At 48.1% G+C, this 15,605-nt stretch overlaps 1 protein-coding gene across 3 annotated transcripts in view; it reads left to right on the top strand.

The window, feature by feature from the left end:
- Positions 1–15,605, top strand: part of SNX4 (sorting nexin 4) — an 83,947-nt gene that overhangs the window by 13,260 nt on the left and 55,082 nt on the right. The window contains exon 1 of one of the 3 annotated variants that reach the window (XM_073305189.1): positions 15,030–15,206. The exons of 1 other annotated variant lie outside the window; for it this stretch is intronic. In XM_073305189.1, the coding sequence (XP_073161290.1) occupies positions 15,093–15,206 (114 nt within the window). In that variant the 5' untranslated portion in view covers positions 15,030–15,092. Of the gene's footprint in view, positions 1–15,029; positions 15,207–15,605 lie in introns of those variants that run through there. One more of the 3 variants, XM_073305190.2, reaches the window with a different exon arrangement.

Raw genomic sequence — 15,605 nt, 5'->3', positions numbered from 1 at the left:
TCTTTTTGTTCTTTGTTTGTACAGACCTAGCACAATGGAGTCCTGGTAAATGACTGGGGCTCCTAAGTGCTATGATAATACAAATAAATAATAATAATATGGAATGGCATTTGCATATAAACTGCATCCATCAAGGTTTATGGAGTTATCTGTAAACATTATACAGCTAGAAATACAACAGAAAGGAAGAGAGATATTAAGGGAGGAAAAACAAGAGTACTGAAATTAGATGGAGAGCCAATGAGGTAAAGAAATATAACATGGCTGTTCTACACAGCATGAACTGCAGAGGAGAAGGCTCTAGGATTGGTAGTGGTGAAACTGACCAGAGCTGAAGAGAAAGAAAGGAGGCCAAATTGGATAAGCAGAGGAGCCTGGGAGAGGCCCAGAGAGGCAAAGTCTATGATGCAATGGGAGTAAGTCTGTGAAGGACTGCCTAACTTAGCAGATTGTATCTTGCTTATAGCCTCGGTGGGTTTGAGTCTGAATCCTGAAGAAGCCGTGGTGGCAGAAGTGAAAATTATTCTCCAGCACTTAAAGTCTTTAAACCATGACTGGATGTTTTTCTACAAGACATGCTGCAGTAGCCCAACCAGCAGTTATGGCTTTGATTCAGAAATTACTGTGTGAACTTGTATAGCCTGTGTTATGCAGGAAGTCAGACTAGGTAACCATGATGATCCCTTCTGCCATTAAAATCTGTGGAATAAGGAGGGAAGTTTTGAACTGGAGGCTGAAATGTTTAGAATTCTTTGCTAGGGGCAGTGTCTAAATATGTAGAGATCTACCACAGTTGAGAACTTTTCCAAGAAATACAAACTGGAGAATATGATTTTGCCTAAGAATAAATTGAGTCAGATTGTCAGCTGGTGTAAATTGGTATAATTTTGATTACAACTGAGCTATGCTGATTTACACCAGCTGAGGCTCTGGCCCTGTATGTCTAAGTATGAGCAAATATTTAATAACGTTTTTAAAAGGAATTATTGTCCAATCTATATATTGAAATACTGATTTTTTAACCAGGGATTCTTTGAACAGATCACTGACTCCCTCTCATTTCAGAATTAGTGCAGTTCAAAAGGTTGACAGTTAATTTCTGTTTGGCCCTTCAGTTTCCAGGCTTGAGCACTGTGTGTTTTTTGTGTGCGTGGAAGTCAGAAGCAGGCAGGCTTTTCTTGGAAATGTCACAGATTATTCATGATGGATGTTTAAAACTCTTTAAAACCAGGAAGAATCTCCTGCGGAGAAGGAAAACTTGGAGAGAAACGAAGTCCCCAGCAGGAGCCCAAAAGAACTTTAAACAGTGGTGGACACTGACAAGACAAGGTCACTGTACAGTCAGTAGCTCCGAGTACGGCAAAATTGCAGCAATGGAATTTTCTAATGATCAGAAGCTAGAAAACTAGTGATAGCCCTGAACTAAAGACCTAGATCAAAATACCCACAGATTACAGTACAGGCATGTTTGAAATCTGAACCTGCATGTGAATCCAAATGATCCCTAACTTTTTATGAACGAAAACAAACCCTACTGTGAATGCTACAATGTTTAGGAGCATTCCCAGCCAAAATCCAGCTTTTACACTTTGCGTTCATCTTCTCTGAAAACTAAAAATAGGAGATAGATGGAACGTTAAACGGCAAGAGTGTGGAATACAAGAAAATACATAACAATATGGCTGTGCAATATAATTTTAGGAAAAGATTCCTGGGTCAGATTCACCCACCTGAGCTGGAAATGGAGGGTGCTCACCCTGGATGCAGGGTTCTCCTGTGGGATGGCATCTTTAAGATCCAGTTGGGGTTCTGTAATAGCCCGGCTGGTGGAGGTTGTCTGGAAGAAATGCTGACTCAAAGCAACATCCAGCTGGCTCGGCCCTGCCTCTCCTGGGGCTGCCCTAACCATTTCTAATGCTGCTTTAATCAGATCTTCCCTAGCCCTTGGCACAGTGCGGTTTGTAAGTGGCCAGCGCTACTGAGCTTCTCTGTAGGCAAACCTCCCGTTCCTGGGGCCCACAGCCTGCATAGCTCCAGAGTGTGTGTGGCCTTGACACTTTTTTGTCTGCTTTCAGATTTTTGTTTTAATAAGCTTAGATGAAGTTCTCCAATAACCTATATTTTATATTTATGTCTGCTGAGCTGATGCTATTTATTGTCAATAAGGGCTTGTCTACACAGCATGATAGTGCATGGCAACTCTGGAGCTGTGACCACACGGGGTGTGAGTGAATGTCAAGTTGGTGTGCTGTAGGTTCCCACCTTGGCTTGCCATGCACTAACTCGCTGTGTAGACAAGCAAAATGTTTTACATATATTTTTCAGATGAGGAAACTGAGAAAGGGAGATGAAGTTACTCTCCCATGGACATGGAACGAATTGGTTTCAGAGCCAGGCTTATAGCTTAGTACTTTTTTGGCTTTCTGCTCAAACCCACTAGACCAGGCCTCTGCCTCACAAATAGCTCAGGGCTGAAGTCCTCCCTTATTTTTCAGACTCTATGCAAGAAAAAAACCCCAAACTTACTGGGCACTTTGCCTGGCTAAGGAATGAGTAAGAAGTGAGTAACATCTTCAGGATTTGGCCCAAAAGGGCTTTAATTTATATTCCAGTGCTTTGCTTCAGTGACGGAACACAATGAACTTTGGAACAAGACGTTGGGGAGGAGGAGGAGATAAATGGTGTTTTTTTAATTGTTGACTTGTTTATGCCTTTTGGTGTAAATTCCCCTGTTCCTCTATTAGAGGTCTGGACAACCTCATAACTCAGGACATACTGAAGGCTGGATTTTGAGCTCGGTCAAAAAGATTTCTGCAGGATAATTTTAAATTGCATTGTGGGAGTGGTTTTTCCTAAATTCTCACTTAGAGACTGAAAGACATTTTACTAAAGAACCAAAATCAGACTTCAGCCACCTGAAATAATGCATTGTGTATTTAAACAAAGGGCCAGATTTAGCCTTGGTGGAACTAAGGAAACTGGCAATAAAAAAAATTGCCACAGGAAGAGGTTGTGGTAACAGAAAGTGGCTTCAATCTCTCCTTCACCAGAGGGGGTATCTACCCCAGTGTGAAGTACTGTCTGGGACTGGTCATAGACAAAGCAGCTATGAGGAATGTTAGCAGGCGCTCCGGGTGGTAAACCTATGAACAGCCAGGCAACAACACTGCTGGCCTTTCTTTCATGTGAATCACCCTTCCTCCCACAGTGCAGAGAAAATCAGCTGGCACAGAAAGGTATAACTGACACCTCCTTGTGTCAGCCAGAGTAAATCCAACCCCAAATGTGTAATTTTAAAGTAGTCAAGTCCTTTCAATGATTGTTCATCAAATAATAAAGCAGAATGGAACCTTGTCTCAGTCTCTTCCACTGAGCTTCCAACCAGCCACTGCCTTATATGATGGTACTTTCTTAGCAAGATAGCTGCTATCAGCAGTGGGTTCAGAATGACAGTTGGACAAATGACAATTGGCCTTCAAATAAACCCCCAACCTCTGCGAAACCTGCAGACATATCTCCACTATTATGATAATCAATACTTCCCACAAACACCTTTCAAGATCCATAGGTCCTACACATGCCTATCACAACATATGGTGTATCTCATCCAGTGCTCTAAATGCCCTAACATGTGGGTGAAACTAGGCAATCACTACACTTTGAAATGGACTCAGACGGAAAAATGATAAATGATAAATACAGCACATCACCTCTGGGGGAACACTTTTCACAGAGCGATCAATCCATATCTGACCTCTCAGTCCTTGTCCTCAACAGAAACCTGCACAACACCTTCCAAAGATGAGCCTGGGAGCTTAAATTCATAACTCTGCTAGACACTAAAAACTAGGGACTTAACAGAGACATTGGTTTTATGGCTCATTACAACAATTTGTAAAATACCCTATTGCCTGCTAACCCTGAATTGCCCACTTCATTTTAAGTGATCTCCGACAGCATGTGTGAATCCGCTACACTTAACAATCTGTCCTGTATTTATTCTCTGGTTACCTTCCTTAGATCTGAAGAAGATCTGTGAATCTCGAAAGCTTGTCCCTTCCACCAACAGAAGGTGATCCAATCACCTACCTTGTCTGTCTCACTTGGAATTAAAAACATTGGGCCATATTCTATTCTAGCAGTTCTCAAACTCTAAGCTTTGCCTGAGATAGTGATGCAGGATCAAGTGCAACAGCCTGATCCATCTTTTGTTCTTAGGGATACTTGTTCTGATTCTGTGCTGAATGTCCACTCATATTGCAGTGCTCCTAATTCCTGGGGCTTTGTTACTGAAATTATACAAATGGGTTATATGGCTTGGTTTTTAAATGGGTTCCCTGACATCATCTATGAGAAAACCCTAACCTTAGTTGGGCTTTGTCATTTTTCATTCTCTTGGTACAGCTCATTCAACATCTGCTGTGGTGACATTTAAGTGGTCATGGAGAATAGTTATGTACAGCTTATTCCAGTGATTCCTTATCAGGGATAAACTTATTAATTTTTGAATGGGGGGCACATTATGCTGTTTTTTGCACTGCCACACCTATTTCTCCTTCGCCTCGCACACACTAGTCTCACACATCACCTAACACACCTCTTGTTCATATCACCAAATGGATTGCATTGCTTTTCATGTACGCCTATCTGATGATTGACACCTATTGGAGGTGCATGGCATAACTTTCTCCTATGTTGCTATGTGTGTTATTTTTCTCTATAGGGTTTGCCTTGTTGTAGACCTTGTACAACTTCATTCAGTTCACTGAAGATGCACAAAGCCTAAATCTGGGCACAGTTTGCCCCACTGTGCTATCCCTAATCTCCTTTTCTGTTCCATTGTTTCCCATTTCTGTTTGGCTTCTTCCCATAAGGCTTTGGGTTTCTCTTGCTTCTTCCTCCTTGCTGCTTTTTGGACAGTTTTCAGCAAAGCCTTGTTTGTGCCATTGGTGATCACTTCTGGCTACTTTCAAAACTCTGAGTTGGTTTTGGCTCTCTAGTTGGTATTTATGGGCCCAGTTTTGCTCTTATTGAAGACAGTAGCAAAACTCCCGTTGAGTTCAAAGTGAGTGGGATAAAGTGAGTTCAAAGTGACTTGGTCCCTTCTTTTCTCTGAAAGTCCTCCAGTTCCTCTCTAATTATTTTCTTTTTATGAGTTTCTGCTTCCCTGTCTGGGTGCTTAGCTTGATTTTTGCTTTTATTGCTATCTTTATGGCCCCTTCACATAGTTACTCAATTCATATACGAACACATCCATGAGGTTCTTTGGGTGAAGGATTTCTCTTTTTGGTCCTATTAGGCTTCCTCCTTGCCCTCTCTCTTGCATTCTTGCATGCTAAAGCAGGCTATCAAGGATTTTTTACTATTTATTTTTGGCAATTCCCTAACAGTGATTCTTCACCCCAGTGTCTCTTAAAGAACATACATTTCTGCCTTGTTTATCCTTATAACAAACATGGCCACATGCATACAGATACCACGGTCTTCAATGGGGCTCAAACATAGGCCCTTCAGCACCAAAAGGACAAGCCACTAGCATTTCGGGCTACAGAACTACTTTTATTAGCAAATAGCAGGCTTTATGTTTTCTGGAGCCAACCATTAGGGATGGGGAGCCAAGGCCAATTTCCCTGAGCCAGTATATTGTATCATCATTATACATTATCATTATTGATTTGTATTGTTCTAGTGCCTAGGAGCTCCAGTCATGGACCAGGGCTCCATCGAACTAGGTGCTGTACAAACACACACGTCATATCTTTGGGAATAAGATTTGCCAGTTAATTGTTTCCTGCTTTGGTTACTGACCGTACAAATATTATTGGGACGTGCAGAAAGCCTGGCGGTTTTTAATTTCTCAGCAATAGAATGGTGGATTTAAAAATCTTTTGCAATCTTTATTATTTCATTTTAGATGCTTCTAAAAAGCCCCTTAAAAAGAAAAATACACATAGTTTTGAAGCTGTAAATAGCGCTAATGCAAATGAGGGTGTCTGACAAACTGCAGAATATCTATATTATTTTTTATGAATATGGTGCATGCTTCTGTGTGTTTGTTACAATAGGCTACTTGCTTTGGAATTAGATCAAAAGCGATCGTCAAAGGAACCAAGCAAGAGAGGTAAAACAATGACATAGATGAGTCCTTGCACAAACAATAAGGAATCTGTTTGGGGGAATACACTCTACTAGTGCCAGCCAAGCTAAAAATGGTTTACTCTTCCCAAGGCTAAACCTAGGACCAAAAGGAGGATACTAATCATTAGGGCAGTGGTTCTCAAACTTATTTGACCATTCCCCCCTTCTTTGTGTCTGTAGTAGTTTATGCCCCATCCTCCTTCTGGGCGCCTGGCCAGCAGCTGCTGCTCTCTGGCCGCCCAGCTCCAAAGGCAAAGTGGAGAGCTTTCCGAGCTGGGCAGCCAGAGAGTGGCAGCTGCCGGCCAGGTGCCCCACTCTGCGGACAGCATCTCTGCCAGCAGCAGTGCTGAAGTAAGGGTGGCATGGAATATACCACTGTATGAATACATCCACAAAATCTGCTTTTTATGCACTGACCAACCAGTGAAAAATATTTGATTTCTCTGTGATTTAAGTAGATCTCTGCTGCCTATTAATTTCATTGGGTGACCCCTGGTTCATGTGTTATGTGAAGGGATAAATAACACTTCCTTATTCACTTTCTCCACACCATTCATGATTTTATAGACCTCTATACCCTATCTATTTATTTATCATATCCCCCCTCAGTCATCTCTTTCCTAAGCAGACAGTCCCAGTCTTTTTCATCTCTCCTAATATGGAAGCTATTCCATACCTCTAATCATTTTTCTTGCCCTTCTTTGTACTTTTTAAATTTCTGATGTATCTTTTTTTGAGATGGTGTAGCCAGTCTGCACACAGTATTCAAGGTGTAAGGTACCATGGATATATAGTGTGGTATTATGATATTTATTGTCTTCTTATCTATCACTTTCCTAATGGTTCCTAACATTGTTAGCTTTTTTCACTGCTGCTACACATTAGGCAGATGTTTGCAGAGAACTATCCACGAGGACCCTGAGATTTGTTTCTTGAGTGGTAACAGCTAATTTAGACCCCATCATTTTATATGAATACTTGGGATTATGTTTTCCAATGTGCATTACTTTGCATTTGTCAACATTTGAATTTCATCTGCCATTTTGTTGCCCAGTCACACAGTTTTGTGAGATCTCTTTGTAACTCTTTGATGTCTGCTTTGGACTTAACTATCTTGAGTAATTTTGTATTGACTGCAAACTTTGCCACCTCACTGTTCACCCTTTTTTCAGATCATGTATGAATATGTTGGACAGCACAATACAGATCTTTGGGGGAATCCTGCTATTTACCTCTCTCCACTGTGAAAACTGACTGTTTATTCCTATCCATTGTTTCCTATCTTTTAACCAGTTACTTATCTATGAGAGGACCTTCCCTCTTATCCCATGACTCCTTACCTTACTTAAGAGCTGTTGGTGAGGGACCTTGTCAAAGGCTTTCTGAAAGTCCAAGTACACTATATCCAATGAATCACCCTTATCCCCATGTTTGTTCACCTCCTCAAATAATTCTAATAGTTTGGTGAGGCATGACTTTCCCTTGCAAAACCTCTGTTGACTCTTCCCCAACATATCATGTTCATCTCTGTCTGATAATTCTGTTGTTTACAATAATGTCAACCAATTTTCCAGGTACTGAAGTTAGGCTTACTGACCTGTAATTGCCAGGAGTGCCTCTAGATCCTTTTAAAAAAATTGGCACCACAGTAACAGACCTCCAGTCATCTGGTAGAATGGCTGAGTTAAGCGATAGGTTACATACCAGTTCTTCAATCATATTTGAGTTCCTTGAGAATTCTTGCGTGAATACAGTCTGGTCTGGTGACTTATTACTGTTTAATTTATCAATTTGTTCCAAAACCTGCCGTATTGACACCTCAATCCAAGATAGTTCCTCAGATCTGTCACTTAAAAAGAATGGCTCAGGTGCAGGAATCTCCCTCACATTCTGTCCAGTGAAGACTGATTCAAAGAATTTTCTGCAATGGCCTTGTCTTCCTTGAGTGCTCCTTTTCATACCTCAATCGTCCTGTGACCCCACTGATTATTTAGCAGGCTTCCTGCTTCTGATGTACTTAAAAATCTTTTTTACTGTTAGTTTTTCTATCTTTTGCTGGTTGAAGTTACATGCTACTGTGTTGAGTTTCTTTAACAAGGATGTTAAATTTAATTACACTATGGTCACTATTACCAAGTGGTTCAACTATATTCACCTCTTGGACCAGATCCGGTGTGCCACTTAGGACTAAATCAAGAATTTTCTGTTCCCTTGTGGATTCCAGGACTAGCTGCTCTAAGAAGCTGTCATTAATGGTGTCTAGAAATTTTATCTCTGCATGCATCCCATTCTGAGGTGCCATGTTCCCAGTGAATATGGGATAGCTGAAATCCCCCATTATTATTGGGTTTGCTGTTTCTGTAGCTTCTCTAATCTCCCTGAGCAAGCACAGTCCTTGCTTTGTCTGTTGGTCTCTGGAGAATGCAGTTTGAACCAGTATGTGCAAGTCTTACCAGCTGGTGGGACCTCATAGGAAGTGTTACAACCTGAGTGAATTTTTCTAATTATTCCCCAGTGTTCTTAGCGGGCTATGGTCTCCCTCTTCCATGGAATTATATATAATCCCTGTCCACAACAATACATAAATTTAATATATTAAGATCTTCTAAAGATATTGCAGGAAATAGCCATATCTGTCACAACCTCCTTTCTCAGCCATTGTGGACAACACTACCACCCTACCTGTCATTCAGGCCTGTAATCTGAGTGTCATCTTGACTCTTGACTCTAGCTCCTCACATTCAGACTATGCCTCAATCTTGCAGATTCTTTCAACATCACATCTGTACGATGGGGCCTTTCCTGTCAATCCGCACAGCTAAAACTCTCGTCCAAGCTCTCATCGTCTCCCATTTCAGTTACTGCAATATCCCGTTCTCTGACCTTGACAAATGCAGTCTTGCCCTGCTGATATCTATTCAGAATGCGGTTGTAAAGATCATTCTCCTAGCCTGTGGCTTTGACCATGTCACCCCTCTTTACAACCCTTCACTATCTCTCTCTCTCTTCCCTAAGGTATCAAACATAAGCTACTTGTCTTCACTTTCAAGGCCCTTCATGACCTATCCCCACCCTATCATCTCTCATTCAGTATCAAAAAGTCAACTCCAGCCTCTGACTGGACCATGATGTCAGCCTCCATCACTCACCTAAATTTTCAAACAAGCACCTTGGTGCTTTCTTTCATGCTGCCCTCATTCTTGGGATCCCCCATAAACATCCCCAAAACTAACTCATTCTCCTTCTTCAAAAACCCTCCTTAATACACTACTATGCTCTGAGGCTTACAAAAAATGTGACAATGGTTATGCTGTTGGTGTGCTGACACCAGCGATGGTCATGCTGACAAATATTGTCTCATTGTTTCCTTGTACTCCCCTATCTTTTGTCTCTTATCTTATACTTAAATTGTAAGGTCTTTGGGGCAGGGACTGTCTTTTTGTTTTCTGTTGGTACGGCACATAGCACAATGGGGGTGGGACTGCTAGGCACTATGATAATACAAATAATAAATAATGATAATAAAATAATGCAACAAGCAGTCTGCTTCTTACAACCCAGGCATGGAGGTACAGGGCTATCTGAAATGTATGAAAGCTTATAAGGAAAGATTAAGGGTTACGTAAATGGAAATATACATGTTGACCTTGATTGTTTTTAGCATTTGCTATGTGTGCTTTGTACCTTTTGGGTGAATGAATAAATAACTACTTTGTTTTTAAAAAGATGGGTTTTTTTCGTCACTTTAACCACCTCCCTGGTCACAGGTCCCTAAAGTAAAAAGGATCAAAGTTGCCAAACTGAGTTGGGCCTGTCATTTTAACATGATTGATGCCCAGAAACCCTATCCCGGTGTGGTTGAACCGTGGGGTTCTGCCCAGAAGGAGATGCAGAAAGCCAGGCCTGTCACCTAAGGGGGGCACTCACGAAGGACTAAAGGAGTCCCAAATGCCATTGATCCTGTAACTGTGACAGCATGAAAACAATTACCTAATAGTGGTAAATTCCTATTTACAAATCCCAGCCCTGGCACTGCAGTCTTTAATCAGGCAAACCTCCCATTGCCTTTAGTGGGACTTTTGCCTGAGAAAGGTAGTCGAATAATGCCTAGGTAACTGTCTTTGAGATGAATGTCTATACAACCCTCATGCATGGAAGACTAGGCCACCAAGTGCAGTTCATATACTTCAGCATCAAAATTAGGTAGCAAAACCCACAGTATTTTTAACTGAGTACAGGCTGCAAGTGATATTTTTTCTTTTATAATTAAGGAGTACTATTCAACATGAATAATGATGGCAAAATCTGGCCCTATGTTTTTCTCTGTGTTACACTTATTCACAGAGAAGCCGTGTTGTCTATTGGTAAGAGCTCAGAACTAAGACCCATGACTTTGAAATTCTATTGCCATCTCAGTTAATGTGATCAAGCAAGTCGCTTGATCTCTTTCTGTGCCTCAGTTTATCTGTCTGTAAAACAGATATAATAATGTTTACCTCTCTCACAAGGGTATTAAGAGAATTCATTATTAAAGCGCTTTTGAAATAATTGGAAGAGGTGATATGTGTATTATTACTTTTTTACTGATAGCACTGTTTTCATAATAAAAACAAAGTTTGATATTATATATAGGTTTCACTAAAGAATTGCAATTATATTACTGATATAGATCAGAAAAATTTTGAGTATGCACATCCTTTAAATGCAAATGTAATGGATACAGGATATGTATCTTAATGTATATCTTGAGTAAACATACTGACAACCACACCGTAATGGAAAACAGATTTTGTGCTACAGTGTGCAATCATGCATTTACATCTAAACTGGACGTTGGGGTTATAAAACAAATCTTAAATCAATCATATTCAAAGGATATATCAGCAGCTCACATATTTGTAAAAGGCTTTCACTCCAAGAAACCCTTCAGTGAAAAAGCTTGGGAAACTCCATCCTGCTAGAAAGAAGGGGTGAGATAACAATTCAAGTCATCTAAGAAGAAATTTGAACAAACATTGAAGACAACAGAATAGAACCCAGATGCAGGATATTCATCCACAGTTCTGTGAAGAAGGTTTGGGGGTTTATCTGAAATGCAGCTGGACGAAAAAGATAAATTATTGATGAAGAATATGTGCAAGTTCAGCTGTGGTTAATGCTGAAGTTGTACCCACTGAAAGAACAATGAAACACAGTTTTACTTCTCAAGTGACAGTGAAAGATATTCAGCTTAATTATTTATTATTATTTGTACTATAATAGTGCCCAGAGGCCCTAACTGAGATCAGGACCCCATTCTGCCAAATATTATACGTACATGTAGGAAAAGATAGTGTTTATAATCTAATTAAGACCAAGTGCAACAATCAGAAGGAATGGGGAAGGAGGACAAAGTAAGTAGTAACAAGAACATTAGTTTAAAGGCCAACTGAGTGAGATAAATATCAGAAGCCTCTACTGGCCATGTACCTAGCTGTTATCAGTTAGTACTTTCCTGTAGGCATCATGGTAGATGTGAGTTTTGAGCAGGGCTTTGTAGAACAGGGTTTATAGACTATTTCAGGAAGGGTATATCATGTATAAGGGGTAAAACAGAAGAAAGCATGAAGGTGCTTATGGGAAAAATGGGCAAACAGGCAATGGAGACAGTTTGGAGGGAAGCTACAAAGGTAGCTAAATTGTGAACATTTATAAAGGTCAGGATCAGAAGCTTGCTTGTTCCCCTTCAGGAAAAGCACTGAGTAGAGAGATTCAAAAGTGAGGGTGAGGTGGTCAGAATGAGTCCACTGAATATGTTGCCAATATCCCACAGCTCTTAACTAACATTAGCAGCTATTTTGTTATTTACCAATAATAAAACAATGACCTAATGAAGAGAAGGATAATGCAAAAATGACTAACAGTACAATACAGTGCTTAGTAATGTAATTATATATCCACAATTGCTATTGGAATTGACCTGCTCCTCTGTTCCAGTAGGACAGCTGGCTGGAGTCACAGCGGGGATGTAACAATGGCAACATTTCAATCATGAAAGATAATTGATAGCCTTTTGTGCTGGCCGTTAACATATCATTAATTTATCCCTGACCAGCGATCAGAATCCTTAGTAATTATTCTCCAATCTGCATGATTAATAAATATCTAGCCTATGCATTATGAGTTTGTGATTTTATCACCAACCCCATTATTAGTTTGTTGCAGTTGGAGCACGTTTATTGACAGCTATTGATAGCGCTGTTCATTGCTCCCATGTCCAGGGTGTAGTTGGGCCCTTCTGACGTGGGGATTGGGGGCTGCACCCCGTCACCCCGGGTCATTGGCCGGGGGATCCCGGCGGGAGGGGATGGGACTGGGGGCTTCACCCCGGGTCACTGGCCGGGGTATCCTGGCGGGGGGGGGGGGCACACGGGACTGGGGGCTGCACCCCGTCACCCCGGGTCACTGGCCGGGGGATCCCGGCGGGGGGAGACGGGACTGGGGGCTGCACCCCGTCACCCCGGGTCACTGGCCGGGGGATCCCGGCAGGAGGGGACGGGACTGGGGGCTGCACCCCGTCACCCCGGGTCACTGGCCGGGGGATCCCGGGGGGGTGGGGACTGGGGGCTGCACCCCGTCACTCCGGGTCACTGGCCGGGGGATCCCGGGGGGGTGGGGACTGGGGGCTGCACCCCGTCACTCCGGGTCACTGGCCGGGGGATCCCGACGGGGGGGGGACTGGGGGCTGCACCCCGTCACTCCGGGTCACTGGCCGGGGGATCCCAGGGGGGTGGGGACTGGGGGCTGCACCCCGTCACCCCGGGTCACTGGCCGGGGGATCCCGACGGGGGGGGGGACTGGGGGCTGCACCCCGTCACCCCGGGTCACTGGCCGGGGGATCCCGGCGGGGGGGGGACTGGGGGCTGCACCCCGTCACCCCGGGTCACTGGCCGGGGGATCCCGACGGGGGGGGGACTGGGGGCTGCACCCCGTCACCCCGGGTCACTGGCCGGGGGATCCCGACGGGGGGGGGACTGGGGGCTGCACCCCGTCACCCCGGGTCACTGGCCGGGGGATCCCGACGGGGGGGGGACTGGGGGCTGCACCCCGTCACTCCGGGTCACTGGCCGGGGGATCCCGACGGGGGGGGGGACTGGGGGCTGCACCCCGTCACCCCGGGTCACTGGCCGGGGGATCCCGACGGGGGGGGACTGGGGGCTGCACCCCGTCACCCCGGGTCACTGGCCGGGGGATCCCAGGGGGGTGGGGACTGGGGGCTGCACCCCGTCACCCCGGGTCACTGGCCGGGGGATCCCGACGGGGGGGGACTGGGGGCTGCACCCCGTCACCCCGGGTCACTGGCCGGGGGATCCCAGGGGGGTGGGGACTGGGGGCTGCACCCCGTCACCCCGGGTCACTGGCCGGGGGATCCCGACGGGGGGGGGGACTGGGGGCTGCACCCCGTCACCCCGGGTCACTGGCCGGGGGATCCCGGCGGGGGGGGGGGACTGGGGGCTGCACCCCATCACCCCGGGTCACTGGCCGGGGGATCCCGGCGGGAGGGGACGGGACTGGGGGCTGCACCCCGTCACCCCGGGTCACTGGCCGGGGGATCCCGACGGGGGGGGGACTGGGGGCTGCACCCCGTCACCCCGGGTCACTGGCCGGGGGATCCCGACGGGGGGGGGACTGGGGGCTGCACCCCGTCACCCCGGGTCACTGGCCGGGGGATCCCGACGGGGGGGGGACTGGGGGCTGCACCCCGTCACCCCGGGTCACTGGCCGGGGGATCCCAGGGGGGTGGGGACTGGGGGCTGCACCCCATCACCCCGGGTCACTGGCCGGGGGATCCCGGCGGGAGGGGACGGGACTGGGGGCTGCACCCCGTCACCCTGGGTCACTGGCCGGGGGATCCCAGGGGGGTGGGGACTGGGGGCTGCACCCCGTCACCCCGGGTCACTGGCCGGGGGATCCCGACGGGGGGGGGGACTGGGGGCTGCACCCCGTCACCCCGGGTCACTGGCCGGGGGATCCCGACGGGGGGGGGGACTGGGGGCTGCACCCCATCACCCCGGGTCACTGGCCGGGGGATCCCGGCGGGAGGGGACGGGACTGGGGGCTGCACCCCGTCACCCCGGGTCACTGGCCGGGGGATCCCGACGGGGGGGGGACTGGGGGCTGCACCCCGTCACCCCGGGTCACTGGCCGGGGGATCCCGACGGGGGGGGGGGACTGGGGGCTGCACCCCGTCACCCTGGGTCACTGGCCGGGGGATCCCAGGGGGGTGGGGACTGGGGGCTGCACCCCATCACCCCGGGTCACTGGCCGGGGGATCCCGGCGGGAGGGGACGGGACTGGGGGCTGCACCCCGTCACTCCGGGTCACTGGCCGGGGGATCCCAGGGGGGTGGGGACTGGGGGCTGCACCCCGTCACTCCGGGTCACTGGCCGGGGGATCCCAGGGGGGTGGGGACTGGGGGCTGCACCCCATCACCCCGGGTCACTGGCCGGGGGATCCCGGCGGGAGGGGACTGGGGGCTGCACCCCGTCACCCCGGGTCACTGGCCGGGGGATCCCGACGGGGGGGGACTGGGGGCTGCACCCCGTCACCCCGGGTCACTGGCCGGGGGATCCCGACGGGGGGGGACTGGGGGCTGCACCCCGTCACCCCGGGTCACTGGCCGGGGGATCCCGGGGGGGTGGGGACTGGGGGCTGCACCCCGTCACTCCGGGTCACTGGCCGGGGGATCCCAGGGGGGTGGGGACTGGGGGCTGCACCCCATCACCCCGGGTCACTGGCCGGCGGATCCCGGGGGGGGGGAGAGCCAGGAGGAGCCGGGGGCTCCGGGACCCGAGGGGAGGCCTGGGGCGGTTCTCCCCGGCCTTGCGATGAGTTGGCCCAGCCGAGCCGGCCTCAGCCCCGGGAGGCGCCGCGGCTGAGCGCCTGCGCGGAGGGGGAGCCGAGCCCCCATTCCCATGGAGAGCGCGGAGGCCGAGCCGCTCGGCGCTAGCGACGGCTGCCAGGCAGGTGAGGCGGAGCCGGGCAGCGGGCCCGCGGCGGAGGAGCCGGACGGCGGAGCAGCGGGCACGGTGAGGGGGCCGGGCGACCCGCAAGCGGGGGCGGCCCGGCTGAGGAAGAGGAGGCGGCCGGGCTCCGCTCCGGCCTAGGCGCCTCTGCGGAGCGCCGCTCTTTCCTGCCGCTGGCGGCCGGTCTGAGAGCGGCCTCTCGGGGCAGAGGGTAGCGTGGAGCGGGGCCGGGCGCTTCCCAGGGGCAGGAGAGAGGAGCCCAGGCCCAGCTGGCGGGAGGCCTGGGCAGAGCGGGGCACGGACAGTGGCCCGAGTCCTGGGTGAGGGGCGAGCGCAGCAGCCTCGACAGGTGGAAAGTGCCCCCCCCCTCAGTCACCTGCCCTCTTGTGAATTCTTCCTTTGCCACCTGCTAGCTGGCTTGTGCCTTGTCTTGGCCTCCGCAGAATCTTCCCCCTCTCTCTC

The sequence above is a fragment of the Lepidochelys kempii genome, chromosome 11 (assembly GCF_965140285.1).
Source record: "Lepidochelys kempii isolate rLepKem1 chromosome 11, rLepKem1.hap1, whole genome shotgun sequence".
NCBI classification, from domain to species: domain Eukaryota; kingdom Metazoa; phylum Chordata; order Testudines; family Cheloniidae; genus Lepidochelys; species Lepidochelys kempii.
Note: the sequence above shows the minus strand (reverse complement) of the source record. Positions and strands in the feature narration are given on the sequence as shown.